The 13,256-nt window shown below is 35.1% G+C and overlaps 1 protein-coding gene across 1 annotated transcript in view; it reads left to right on the top strand.

The window, feature by feature from the left end:
* Nucleotides 1-13,256, top strand: part of LOC149085661 (nephrin-like) — a 136,588-nt gene that overhangs the window by 52,859 nt on the left and 70,473 nt on the right. The window contains exons 2-6 of the mRNA XM_089232460.1: nt 2,403-2,537; nt 2,727-2,848; nt 5,034-5,091; nt 8,629-8,781; nt 12,942-13,109. Of these exons, the coding sequence (XP_089088586.1) occupies nt 2,403-2,537; nt 2,727-2,848; nt 5,034-5,091; nt 8,629-8,781; nt 12,942-13,109 (636 nt within the window). The remainder of the gene's footprint in view (nt 1-2,402; nt 2,538-2,726; nt 2,849-5,033; nt 5,092-8,628; nt 8,782-12,941; nt 13,110-13,256) is intronic.

Raw genomic sequence — 13,256 nt, 5'->3', positions numbered from 1 at the left:
GTTGCTGTATTTTTGAAATATATGACATCCATATTTTTATGGGCATCTTTTTCTCAGTCACCTCGTTGGGCATTTTGCCTGTTGTGGCGTTGCATTTGTATTCGTTAGTAGAGGAAGAAATATCGCTAAAAAAAACTTCGTAAGAGCCGAGACGTTCGTTATCTGAAGCATCACTGCAGTTTATAGTATGATAAAATAAAGTAACTTTTACGAATTTTCAGAGAATTTTATCCGCTCCGCTCACAAGCGATTGGCGAGAAATTCGAATGATCTCTGTGTGACGAATCGGCGATAAATACAAGTTTTGATACCCTTGTTCTAACGTAATTACGTGTTAGAAATAGGAATGGAGGAATGGAGAAAAATTATAGGAAAGTGAAAAAACAAAACCCCTGAAATGAAAGGTAAAATGTATATTACTAACTCTTTCTCTTATATGTAATACTTACAGATAAGTGATAATAGCCTATACATATATATAGTGGACCTATTTAAAGTTAGAATAAAAGAGTTTTACACCTCCCCAAATCACGAAGATGAAAAGAAATACTTTTTTTCATAGGAGCCATTCAAGTATTACGTGAGCAGATTTTTAGCCATTTTTGACCCCCCCTCCCCGCCCTCCTTGTCAGCAAAATTTCGTCAGCGGCTTAGAATATTTCATATCTTCAAAAAGGGTAGTTGATGACGTAAGCAACCTTCAAACCCCCCTCCCCCCTTGTCATCAAAAGTCAGCAAATCCGAAACCCCCTCCCTCCCCCCTCGATGCTGACGTAATACTTGAACGACCCCATAGGGTTGCAACAGAGTTTTGTGGTGGGGAGGAGAGAGGGGGAAAGAATAGGCTTGTTTGAACTTCTTCCACTATCGTTTGGTTGCAATATCACGTTCTTGATCATAAAGTGGTTAATAACGTTACTCACTCAAATTAGTATGATGTGGAATGATGATAATATATTCATATTTCTGCCACACGAACGACCTCAATGTAATTATTCAATAATTCCTCTAGTATCTCGTAGTCCCTGGTAATTTATATTTAAGATAATAATTTCGTCTTAGGAATTAAGGGGAGTTATAACCTAATACCCATAACAAATATCACCCAAGACGCCCGTTTTCGGGTGATGATATATGCGCCTCTAGTCTTACCGTTGAGTGATGGCGTCATTTGCCGTTCCTTTGCCAAATACCGAACATTCTCATAAGTCAAGCGGCATCTCGTTTATCTCCTGGTGTTGCTCTCTCTTCCTCAAACACTCATCCTCCTCTTCTGCCGAAAGCGATGAATTAGTAAAGGCACGTGAATTAGTCCATTTCCGCCTTGAATGTCAGTGTTAGGAAGTACGATATGTACATTAGATAAGCATGTAGTTGACATCCGGGGGAATAGCTGAAATGTTAATATTCCATCTAGGAACGATATTCGGCTGGAAGGCAGATCTGAAATATTAATAGGGTCGAGTATCGACCATGTTTACCGTGAACGGCGTCATCTTCTAAGTCACGGGACAATGTGTCCCGGGTTAATCGTGCATTAAACATCGTGTAGAGATTATCGCTCGTGTACGTAATTGCACGGCTTACTCCACGTCCCGTACCAGGACGGGCGTAAAGAAGGATCGCAGAGCTCACCAACAATCAGTTACATGAACGTGTGCTCGTACGTTCGTATGTACGGTATTAATGATTGGGTCTACCAGCACACAAACACCATCTGCGAATGAATAAGTTGTTGGGGTTTTCCGAAATGATTCTGTGTTATGGGTCTGCTTGAAAACATCATGGAACAGGCTAGATAATTTAATCAGGTGTAGTCGGAACATCAGAACCAACAGTTTGCATTCACTTGTATTAATCGGCGGTTCCCAATTCGAGGTGCCTGGATCACAGGGGTCCACGGCCTTGCAACTGAGGTGCACCGAAGAGATTTGCCGTCTGTTAAAGTTAAATTGAAAAAAATAAATAAATAAAACAAATTACTTTGAAAAAAATCTTAACCAAACTAATGCACAAAAGTGGCGCTGAAACGTTGGTAGACAACAGTAGTATAGCTGTATTAGTTTTGTTATGATTTGTCGAAAATTGCACTTGTGACGACGTTTCTCTATAGGAGTATGAAACATTGTTTAGGTTCTTCTGCAGTCTAACAGATGACACTGCAATCGCATCTCATTTACTGGTACTGGATGGAATGTCCTTGTTTGAGAGCATTCTCGCTCTTAGATGGCTGTAGCATTGCTTTCATAAATAGGAGGTAGGGGTCCCACGGCAGACACCAAGAATTACAGGGGGGTTGGGGGTCAACAGCCAAAAACATTTGGGAACGATTGGTTTAAACTGAATCGTCAAATGTGTCTATGGAATTATTTTTTTTTCTAAACATCGATTATATTTCCCAGGTGCTTCTTCGCAGCAATATTTTCGAGTCAAGCCTCAAGACACATCAGTAGTTGCTGGACGCACAGCTGAACTTCACTGCCACATCGGGAACAGAGTCGGACTGGTACAATGGAGCAAAGATGGATTTCTTCTGGGTAAGGTTCCCATAAAAAATAATAATTATGAAGAAACCGAATTAACTCACTAGCTATTATTGGAAATCATGGTGTTACTTGAGGAAAATTTGATCCTGAAATCTATCAGCATTCATATTTACTACATCAGCCATATATTATTCATTGATTCTTCTATGGCTATATAAATTATTATTTTTTAAATAATAGGTTACGATCCGAATATACCTGGATACACCAGGTATGAAATGCAAGTTGATTCGTCGCAGTCGGAATATACATTGCTCGTACACAAGGCAGAACTGGACGATGAAGGATTATTCCAATGCCAGGTGAGATTAATTGATGATGAAATAAAATGATAGCGGTTACTATTTTCAATTATTTATAATTGTACCTATCAATTCATTACGTTGATAGAATTCACATGGGGAGAATTAGATGTTTTTCCACATGCGTCATGTTGCTTTTAGACTTCAAATTAAATGAGAAAAATTACCGTAATTTTTCCCGTGATAATACTATATCTTTGAAAATAAGTTTTAGCTTTTGGGGCTTATTTTCAAAGCCACGGCCTGTTTGATAACTTTTTTTGCCCGATTCTAAGGCCAAGGAGTTCTTATTAGTTTTTATGAACATGCCTTTCATGTATTTTTCATGTATTTATTATTATTTTTCCCTCCATGTTTGATCAGTAATATTTAAAAAAAATTCTCCAAGGAAACGTATTTGGTAACAAACGCAAAATGTGCACTCAATTTAGTTTTATTGAAATATCAGTGTATTTTCAGTTCTCGAACGCGTGGTTCGTACAAATCCATGGTATGGTACGAATCTTATTTGATCGAAATTACTTTTTACCAGGGGTTCTATATAAATATAAACCAGGGATCTTCACATTTTCAGACATTGCTGGCAAATTTAAAACTTTACATAAAACTGGGGGGGGGGGCGCCAATTTATACTATCACTACTAAATCATACATGCACCTCGTTCACATTCCTCTGATGAACTTCTAACGAATTGGTACGTACTGTGAAGCTAACGTGAAGTATGTTTCACTGTAATACTTGTTTTGTGCAGTGCTGCCATCTGCCATAAATGTTTCTGACCGTGAGTGATGTGTAATGATTGGACAATTGTACCGTTGTAGACCTGTTTCTCTCTGTGGCGAATTTTTTTCAACGGTGAGATCTCGACTCGCATTTGCGCCTCGAAGTCAGCCGACTACCACTATGGCGTCGGTCGGGTAGGTAATTTAAGTAAGTAAGTGGGGCCAATTTATAATGCAGTATCTGGTATTGTAGCCACAGGTACTACAACGGTAAAAATCTTCAATCATCATACTTCACTCATAGTTCGAAAGATAGATGGCATTACTATAAAAGCATTACACATAAACAAATTTCATGTTAGATTTACAACAGGGACGCACACATTCCAACACGTACCGATTCGTTAGAACTTCCGAAGAGGAATATGGACGAGGTGCATGTGTGTCATTCTAGCATTATCTAGAATTGAAAACTGGCACCCAGATTAATAAGAACTTTATGTAATGCACAGTGATGTATTAACGGGGATGGGCCAACGGGCTCAGAGTTCAGGTCTGCCACGAATCCTGAAGCATGAGGAATCCTCAAAGATGAATTGAAAAAAATATTTCACTCAATTGAAAATAAAATTAAAATACAAATCCATATCAAATCTCTTCAATCTGTTAAATTTTTCCTCAAAGAGAGAAAAAAAATGACGACTTATGTAAATGTATACAAGGAAAAGATTAAAACAAAAATTGAATTACACACTATAATTGTGAAGTTTTGGAGAAATGTTTATTCGACGTGTGTCAGTAAAATTAATCTTCGATTTTTCAATTAATCAATGGGAAGTGAAAAATATTGAATTCAGATATTTGAAATTTATATATATATTTTCAAATGTTGAAATTTTATAAAATTCCAACGAATAGTTGGATATCCATTCGAATGAACATTTCTTCCATTTGAATGAACTTTTTTTGGTGTTCTCATTGCAATATTACTTTTATTAAATATGAATTTTTATCTGAACACTTGAAATAATTTTTTGCATAAAGTCTGAATAAAAAATCATTCAAATATTAATTCTGGAATTATTTTTTTCATTTATTATTAATTTTTACCAACTAAGAAACATGTTGTGTTCAATAATTTTAAATTATTTATTTCGCTATTAATTTCCATTTCATTATTTATTTGAATTCTGCATTTTATTATGTATGTTAAACAGTCGTAAGGAGTCTCAAAGCTCTGAACAGTTTTGCGAGTGTTCCGCATATTTGTCCGCTTTCTAACCGTCTTTCAATTTCAATACATTCAGTAGTTATTTTATCAAAGTTGTTGGCAGGCCGCAACTAAAAATTTTCCATACTCCTAGGGCCACACGTGGCTCATGCAATGCGTTGAAAATATCTGATAAAATAATTCTGTTATGTTCACGTTTTCTTTTGTTTCTTATTTCCTACGTAATTTCAGGTTGGTCCAGGAAAAAATGAAAAACCCATCATGGCCGTCGCTCATCTAACTGTATTAGGTGAGTACTCAATACGATACACACCAACTCTCCCTAAAGCAGCACTGTCTTATTTACCATATTCACGCAAGTCTAAATACTTAAGGTCATGAATTTATGTAGTACTCTCGAATGCTCCTTGTATAATTTACATTCATGAATGAGTAAAAACCCCAGTCGAAACCATACTCATAAAAATACTGATTCATCTGGGATATACTGAGAAATTCTATTACTGCCTCGACGACGCTCTCGCTTCATTAAAGATTTTCTCTCAGTATTCTTTAACTTAGTATTTTCCAATGATGAGGGGAATTTCCACAGATTCATAAGTTCCTTAGACTCATGTCTTGCTTCTCGAAAAGCGAGGAGGAATATCTGAATACCTAAGTATTCGGAATTTATATGCGCGTGTGTATGTGAATGATGTACATATACACAGGATCTCCCGGCATAATGGATTAACATTTTTCATATATCCATGCGTACATACACACGTATTACATACTGCCATCTTTTGCTAATTTCGAGCTTTTCCTCGGTCTCCAAGACAGAAATTAAAAGTCTTTTTCCTCCAATAGCAATTCTTAACGAAGCGCGAAGTTTCTTAACGAAGTTCTGTTTGACGATAAAATTCCGATGCTCTTGGACTATATAAAGTAAGAGATAGCCGAGCAAAGGAAACGCGGGGATCAACGATCTCATTCTATGGGGCCTTCACCAAAAGAGAGAAGAAGGGTTCTGCTCGAAATCAATTTCTTGCAGACCACCGTAAATGAGATCAAACATTCGATTCTTCCTCACACACGCTCGCGCTCTCCATCTCTCATCCTCGCAGCCGCCAGTGGAATTCTCGAGCTTTTATCCACCCTGAAATGATGAAGTAAAGGATAAGAAAATAAGAAATAGGAAATTGCAGAAAACTTTCTAGTGTATCACATTATTTGAAGCTATAGCAAGCGATGCAAAAAATAATGGAAGGAAACCCCGTTATACTCTCTAGGCAATAACATTCCCAAGCAGTTCATGCAAGGATAATTTCATCTCCTCAGTCGACGAAGCGTGCATATGATCAGCTACGGGATGACGTACCTACTGGGAGATTTTTATAAAAATATAACAAATCTCTTTCTTTTCCATTATACCTCTGAAGCTAATTCAAAGCGAAGGATCCGATTCACAAATGTTTTAAACAAATATTTCCGTATATGTTTTATTTTAAGCGTTCTTGAATGCGTTAAATTCTCATCGAAATTTATTTTATAATTTTACACATGCTATTTCATTCAAAAAATATACTTTCACTTGAATGTCTATATTAATGACCCACTGGGAAAGTCTTGCTGAAATGTTCTCCATTCGGAACCTCTCTGCATAATGGAATGCGATTTTTGACACACACACACACACACACACACACACGCGCGCGCACGCACGCACGCACACACTGGCAGCTGGCAGCGTGGACGAGCTGCATGAGTGATTTAGTTGTAGTAGTAGTAGTAGTAGTAGGTACATTACAAACTCTTGCTAATTTCGAGCTTTTACCCAATCTCAAAGACGGTAATCAAAACTTTTTTTTTGTTTCTAATGACAAGTCTTAACGAAGTTCTGTTTGACGCTAAAATTCTGCTACTTTTTTACAATATAAAGCATACTTTCCCAACCGTTTTTGTCCTATCGCCCCCTTCTTCAGAAATTGTTTTCTCCCATCGCCCCCAATGCAATCTAATCTATAGGATCCTATGCTGTACCCGTAGCTTCTACCGCCCTCCCCCTGGAACATTCCATCTCCCCCGGGGGCGTTAACGCTCACGTTGGGAATCACTGATATGAAATAAAAGATAGGAGAGCAAGTACACGCAGGGATCAACGATTTCATTTTATGGGGGGGGGGGTGGTATTCAGCAAAATGGAGAAGAAGGGTTTGGCTCGACATCGATTTCTTGCAGACCACCGTAAATGAGATCAAACATTTGATTATTCCTCACACACTTTCTCTATCTCTCGTCTTCGCAGTGCCAGTGGAAATGTCAAGCTTTTATCCAACCTGAAATGAAGTAAAGGATAACAAAATAAGAAATAGGAAATTGCAGATAACTTTCCAGTGTATCACATTATTTGAAGCTGCAGAAAAAATATAACAGATAGAAACCTCGTTATACTACTAGGGACTAGAGAGTATAACGAAACCCTTGGCCTAGGGTTCCTAACCTACTTTCTTTCTTTAAAACCGAGCACAACTCAGGTCTACCGTCAGCTATGGGCAATTTACTACCTAGTGAGTTGTGCCAGAAGTGTAAGTGTGTGTACCTAATAGTCGTATCTGGTGTTGTGTTTGGTGTTTACATTGCTGCTATCTATATTTCAGAAGTGAAGTGTAATGATTGAATTACATTTGTGCCGTTTGCAGGTCGGTTGCGACTTTTTTCAAGGAGGGGATTGGCTCGCATTGGCGCCTCGAAGTTGGGAACCACAGGAAACCAACTTCAGCCGGCTACTACTGTGGCGACGGTGGGGTTCGAACCTGGGACCTCGCGATGCGAGAACGTCACCATGACCACTTGACCACCGCAACGGATTCCTAAACTACTGGTCGCGACCCAAACTCGAGTCGCAGGGGCATCGAGATGGGTCGTGTAAACCCACTCACAGTCGAGTATTCTTGAACTATGGGTCACGACTCAAATTTTTTTTTTCCAAAATTGGTCGCATAACCCCACTTACAACTGAGTATTCTTGATCTATGAAGCTCTACCAAAATCGATTTGCAGGGGCATCCAAAATGGGCCATAAAAATTGACTTATGGCAAGGGATTCCTGAGCTATGGGTCATGACCTAAACTTGATTCGTAGGGCATCGGAGATGGGTCATAAAAATCCACTTAAAACAGTGTATTCTTCAGCTATGGGGTAGGTAACCAAAATTGATTCACATGAACTTTCAGAATGAGTCATGGAAATCTGCTTATGAAATGGATTCTTTGGCTATGGATCACAGACCAAACTTGATTCTCAAGGGCTTTCTAGATGGGTGATACAAGTTCACTAACAGTCCTGTTATAAATGTACTTATTGAGTCACTGGTTTCACTAATCATGAAGAACAAAAAGTGCTATTGGTCACGAAGCTGATTTTGTTGCTGATTTTGAAAAAAAAAATCGCGGCTTAAAAAGGTTAAGAAGCCCTGCTCTAGGCCATAACATTCCCAAGCAGTTCATGCAATGATAATTTCATCTCCTCATTCGAAGAAGCGTGCACACGATCAGGTATCGGATGAAATACCTGAATGAAAAATGAAATGAAATACCTACTGGAGATTTTGTATAGAAAATATTATAAACCTTTCTTTTCCATCATACTTCTAAAGCTAATTCAGATATGTTGACAAAATGAAAGAATCGGTTGACAAATGTTTTGAACAAATATTTTCGTATATGTTCTTTCCCTCTGGAATGCGTTGAGTTCTCATCGAAATTTATTTTATACTTGTATACATGCTATTTCATTCCAAAAAGATATTTATACTTGAATATATATATATTTCACATTTTCAAGTCCCACCGGGAAGTCTCTCTATAAATGGATTGCAAGATGGAAGTGATGTTAATATTAGAGAAGGGGAAAAAGTCGTTTTACTCTGCGAGGCTAAAGCTAGTAAACCGGCGACTATACTCAAGTGGTATCGTAAAAATGTAGAATTGATGCCGGGTAAGTTTTATTTTTACATCAAGATTTGTTCAATTTTACGATGAAAAATCTAATGATTATTTTCGGTTTTTACTTACATAAAAACCGAATCTTTTGATTTGAAGTTTCTGATTCATTATGGCTTGTTATGATAACAAGCTCAAATGTGTCTTTTCAACAATTTCTCGTTTTTTGAAAATTTAAGAGGTTCTTCTATTTTCAATAATTAGAACACTTCTGCTCTTTAAACCATAAGAGCGTTTCTTTTTACGAAATAGTGAAGTATTTCCTTTTTTTAAATAAAGAAACATTTTTATTTAGAATTTATAAAAAATGATAACGTTTCGTTATTTCTTATCAACGTAAACGTTTTGTCAACTGTTACCTTTTTTTGTTAAAATTACGAGCTTTCCTAATTCTCAAACAATGATAAAACATGTGTTTTTGGAACACTGAGAATGTGTCTCTTCTAGAAACAATAGGAAACTAGAAGGAAACAAACTAGAAGAAATAGGAACTTTTTTAAGTAATGAAAACATTTTCATTCTTCAAACAACAAAACTCGTATTTTCGCTTTGAAAAGTGGAACTGCTTCTTTTATGTAAATAATAAAAAGTTTCTTCTATTTATGAACAGAAAACTTTCTTTTAATAAACAGAAATGTTTTTCTTTTTTAAAACGATAGAAATGTATCTTCTCTTCTAAAATGCAAAATTGTCTTATTCTTTAAGTATTTGAACTTTTCTTATTCTTTAAGTATTTGAACTTTTCTTATTCTTTAAGTATTTGAACTTGTCTTCTTATTTTAGAATGTGGACTTTCCTTTTTTTTTGGGAATGAATACTTGTTTGCTTTAAGAATCTAAGATTTTCTTCTTTAAGAATCTAAGATTTTCTTCTTTAAGAATCTAAACTTTTCTTCTTTAAGAATCTAAACTTTTCTTCTTTAAGAATCTAAACTTTTCTTCTTTAAGAATCTAAACTTTTCTTCTTTAAGAATCTAAACTTTTCTTCTTTAAAAATCTAAACTTTTTTTCTTTAAGAATCTAAACTTGTCTTTAAGAATAAAAACGTGTCCTTTTTTAAGAATTAAAACATATCTCTTTCTTCAAGAATTAAAACGTTACTGCTCTTCAAACAAGCAGAACGTATATTTTTTACTCAAAAATGAAAACACGTCTTCATCAGAATACAAGTTTTCCTCTTTAAATACCAGAAATATTTTATTCCTTTAAAAAGAATATTCAATATTTTTATTACACACACACTTTTCTTTTTACAAAAAAAAGAAATATATCATTTTTTTTAAACGATCAAACGGTTCCATTCCATTACAAAAAATAGAAATATGAACTTGGCTTAATTATTGTAAATGTTAAAGTATCTTTAACGATTCTGAAAAAAATTCTCCATTAATTGATTTCCCTATTATAAGAATCATTCAATTTATAAAAGAAGCAAAAACCGTATAAAAACTAAAAGCACAAAAGACTGCATACAGCTAGATTTCAATACGACTTCAAGCTAAAAATTGTAAATGACACGTATTCTCTGTTCAGCAAACTATAGAACGGGAGGAATGAGTTTTATTTTCATTATTAAATACATCGCGTATATTTTTATGAAGAAATAACCTAATAAGCTGATATTAGCATCTTGTCGAGGATTATAATCATAATCGTCGTTCCACCATCAGCAAAACTCTCATGTAAGATTAAATTGAAGGAGGTCGGAGACATCTATACATATCTTGGTTGCTTGCCAAGATTATTTGGAGACAAAAAGAATCCGGGCGCCTGTGTGTTGAAGCCAGAGACGAGATTACATAAACTCTTCTCTTGAAATGGTGTGAAAAACGGAATTCTTCGATGAGAGTTTACCGTGTTTATGACATTATGTACTTCGACCCGGAGGTACAAGTATTCGCATTAACATATCCATCGATTTTTGGGATAAAGGGATTCTTTATGGAGAGAGAAACTTTAATACCTATGCGCAAAGAACGCTGACATTAAGTTTCTTTAAAAATCTGTCTATGTGTAATACAAGATGTAAAAAAGGAAATTAAATAATTAATACCATTCCGAGATGGAAAAAAATCGATATAAATGATTGTAAATTTATGAAGTAATCATGTTTTCAGTGAATATAGCGCTGCTACTAGATCTATTACATTTAAGTGATGTTTGAACGTTAATCACAGATTTAAGTAATGCGAAATAATTTTATTGACATAAAAATTCTTATTTAAATATGTTTTTAAAAAGGTTTGGAATGTCTGATTTTTTCTAAAAACAGGAATTTGTATCTTGATTAAAAATATCTGAAGAACAGTTCTGAGCTCAAACCTATAAGAGACAATAGTCTTTGTCATTTCCCATATAGCTGTCTCAAAAATGAGTGCACAGAACTTATTTTAGCTAATTAATTACATTAGAACAGTGTGGTTTCCAAACTTGTTTCCTTCCGCACCCCAAATAAGTTTTCTATCTGTTAGTAAATTTTCTGGTTTTTCCTTTAATTTACTACATTAATTATCCAATAATTAATTTGTATTAATTATTTTACTTATTGTTTAATGTCTTTTCGGCTATGACTAATATTTAATTTTTGTTGAAAATTAATTCAAAAACAAAATTAAAAAAAGAAGCTATATTTTTAACATCTTTTGAGATTCGAAAAAAACAAAGATTCATCGAATAGTTCTTCACTTATATCATGTGTGTTCACGACAATATCAAATCGAAGCACAACATGATAATATGACACCAGGTATAAACCACGTAAACAAACCACGAAATAGTTTAATTAAATAATGTTACTTTTTCTCAACCGAAATGTAAAACAAGTACGATCGTTAATAGAAAAATAAACTTTTAAACGCAAAATTAGTATGACATGTTTCTGCGAGCAAAAAGTCAGAAGATGAGGCGTCAAATATTGGTATGATTCATACTTTTTTAGACTTTTTCAATTCCTATCGTCATTTTAGTTTTCCTGCATAATCAGTCGACATTTTTGCAATTTTTTTTCCATCTCGCAACCCTGGTTGGGAACTGCTGCAATAGAACTGACATATAATAGCCAATGTCTTAGAACCCATGAATTAGGTAACCGGATATTCTGGCTTATTCAAAAAGAAAGCATGGATGAAACTCTATTGTTTAAGCCAACAATTTCAAGGTTTATAATTAGCTTAAAGGTGTGTGGACTCATTACATTGAGATTAAAATTTAGCAAGCTTATTAGAGTGAGTGTACCAGATATTTTATTCCCAAACGAATATATTGCAAGATTACCTGGCTCTTCGCAGTTGATCATATTTTACGATTTGCCCACGACATATATGCCATTTAATCTTTGCAATGCTCATTATATAAGATGTGCAATAAAACCGATAACAAATTATTAAGAAATTGCAATGTTCAGATTACAATATACCTACCCTGATTTGAATTATAAATCGACTACATTTATCGCAATGACCATGTTATCTTATCGATGTAGCAAATTTATAGAATGTTTTGACCAAAGTATTTAGGCTTCAAAAGCGTTCAAAATTTTCCTCGCCTTTATAAAAGAACAATGTCACCGAAGAAAAGAGTACATTTAACTCGTTACTAAAAAGCGAAGCGTCAACAGAGAAGGAAAGAGTCATTCACCAATAACTATTCTGGTGGAAAGTCTGAGAAAGACGTCGTAATTTCTTATTTTCTCTCCCATCTCGACGTAACACTGAATCTTCACACTTTCTTTTATTACTTTTACACGCTCACAAAAAAATATTAAAAACACAAAAAGCAGTAAAAACGAATCGCTCTTGCACTTGGAGAGTTCTAGCGTGTGATTCAAAAAATAACCAACTCGTTCTTTTCGTATATTCTTTGCTCAAAGAATAAAAAGAAAAGTATGTACATATATCTAACGATAGATATTTTCGATCGATTCCCTGTTTTTTTGTTCCATATATAAAGATATCTCTCTTTTTCAGTGATTGCCCTTTCTCTAACTTCACCAAAAAACATCAAACGTCCAATTCACGAAGATATATTTATGCGAATTTTTTTTGTGTGTGTGTATACATTCGTCTGTGCTTTTTTTATACTTTTATGGAGAGAAGAGTGTACTTATTTATTTATTTATTTTTTTCGGAAAGCACCTACCTATTTTTTTGTTTAACAGAGGCGTCGAAGACTTCAGTTCAAAGAGCTGGAGAGAAACTTTACACGACGCTGAGCACGATCACTCTGTATCCCAAGGGGGATTCCACTGGAGTTCCATACGCCTGCGAAGCACTTCAGCCGGCACTTGACAATCCCCAGAGGACGACAGCTTTTGTAAGAGTTCTACGTAAGTGAGACAGAAAATAACAAGTTTCTTATTTTCTATTTATTTATATTTTGTTCTTTTTCATTATTATTGTTATTTGGATACTTTCCATTTCAAATTTATCTTTTTTTTTCTCTCTCATTCCCATGCAACTTGTTTCCGTTTGAC

The sequence above is a fragment of the Pholcus phalangioides genome, unplaced genomic scaffold (assembly GCF_987345545.1).
Source record: "Pholcus phalangioides strain wild (caught in Gottingen) unplaced genomic scaffold, Ppha-v1.0 ptg000006l_1, whole genome shotgun sequence".
NCBI lineage: Eukaryota > Metazoa > Arthropoda > Arachnida > Araneae > Pholcidae > Pholcus > Pholcus phalangioides.
Note: the sequence above shows the minus strand (reverse complement) of the source record. Positions and strands in the feature narration are given on the sequence as shown.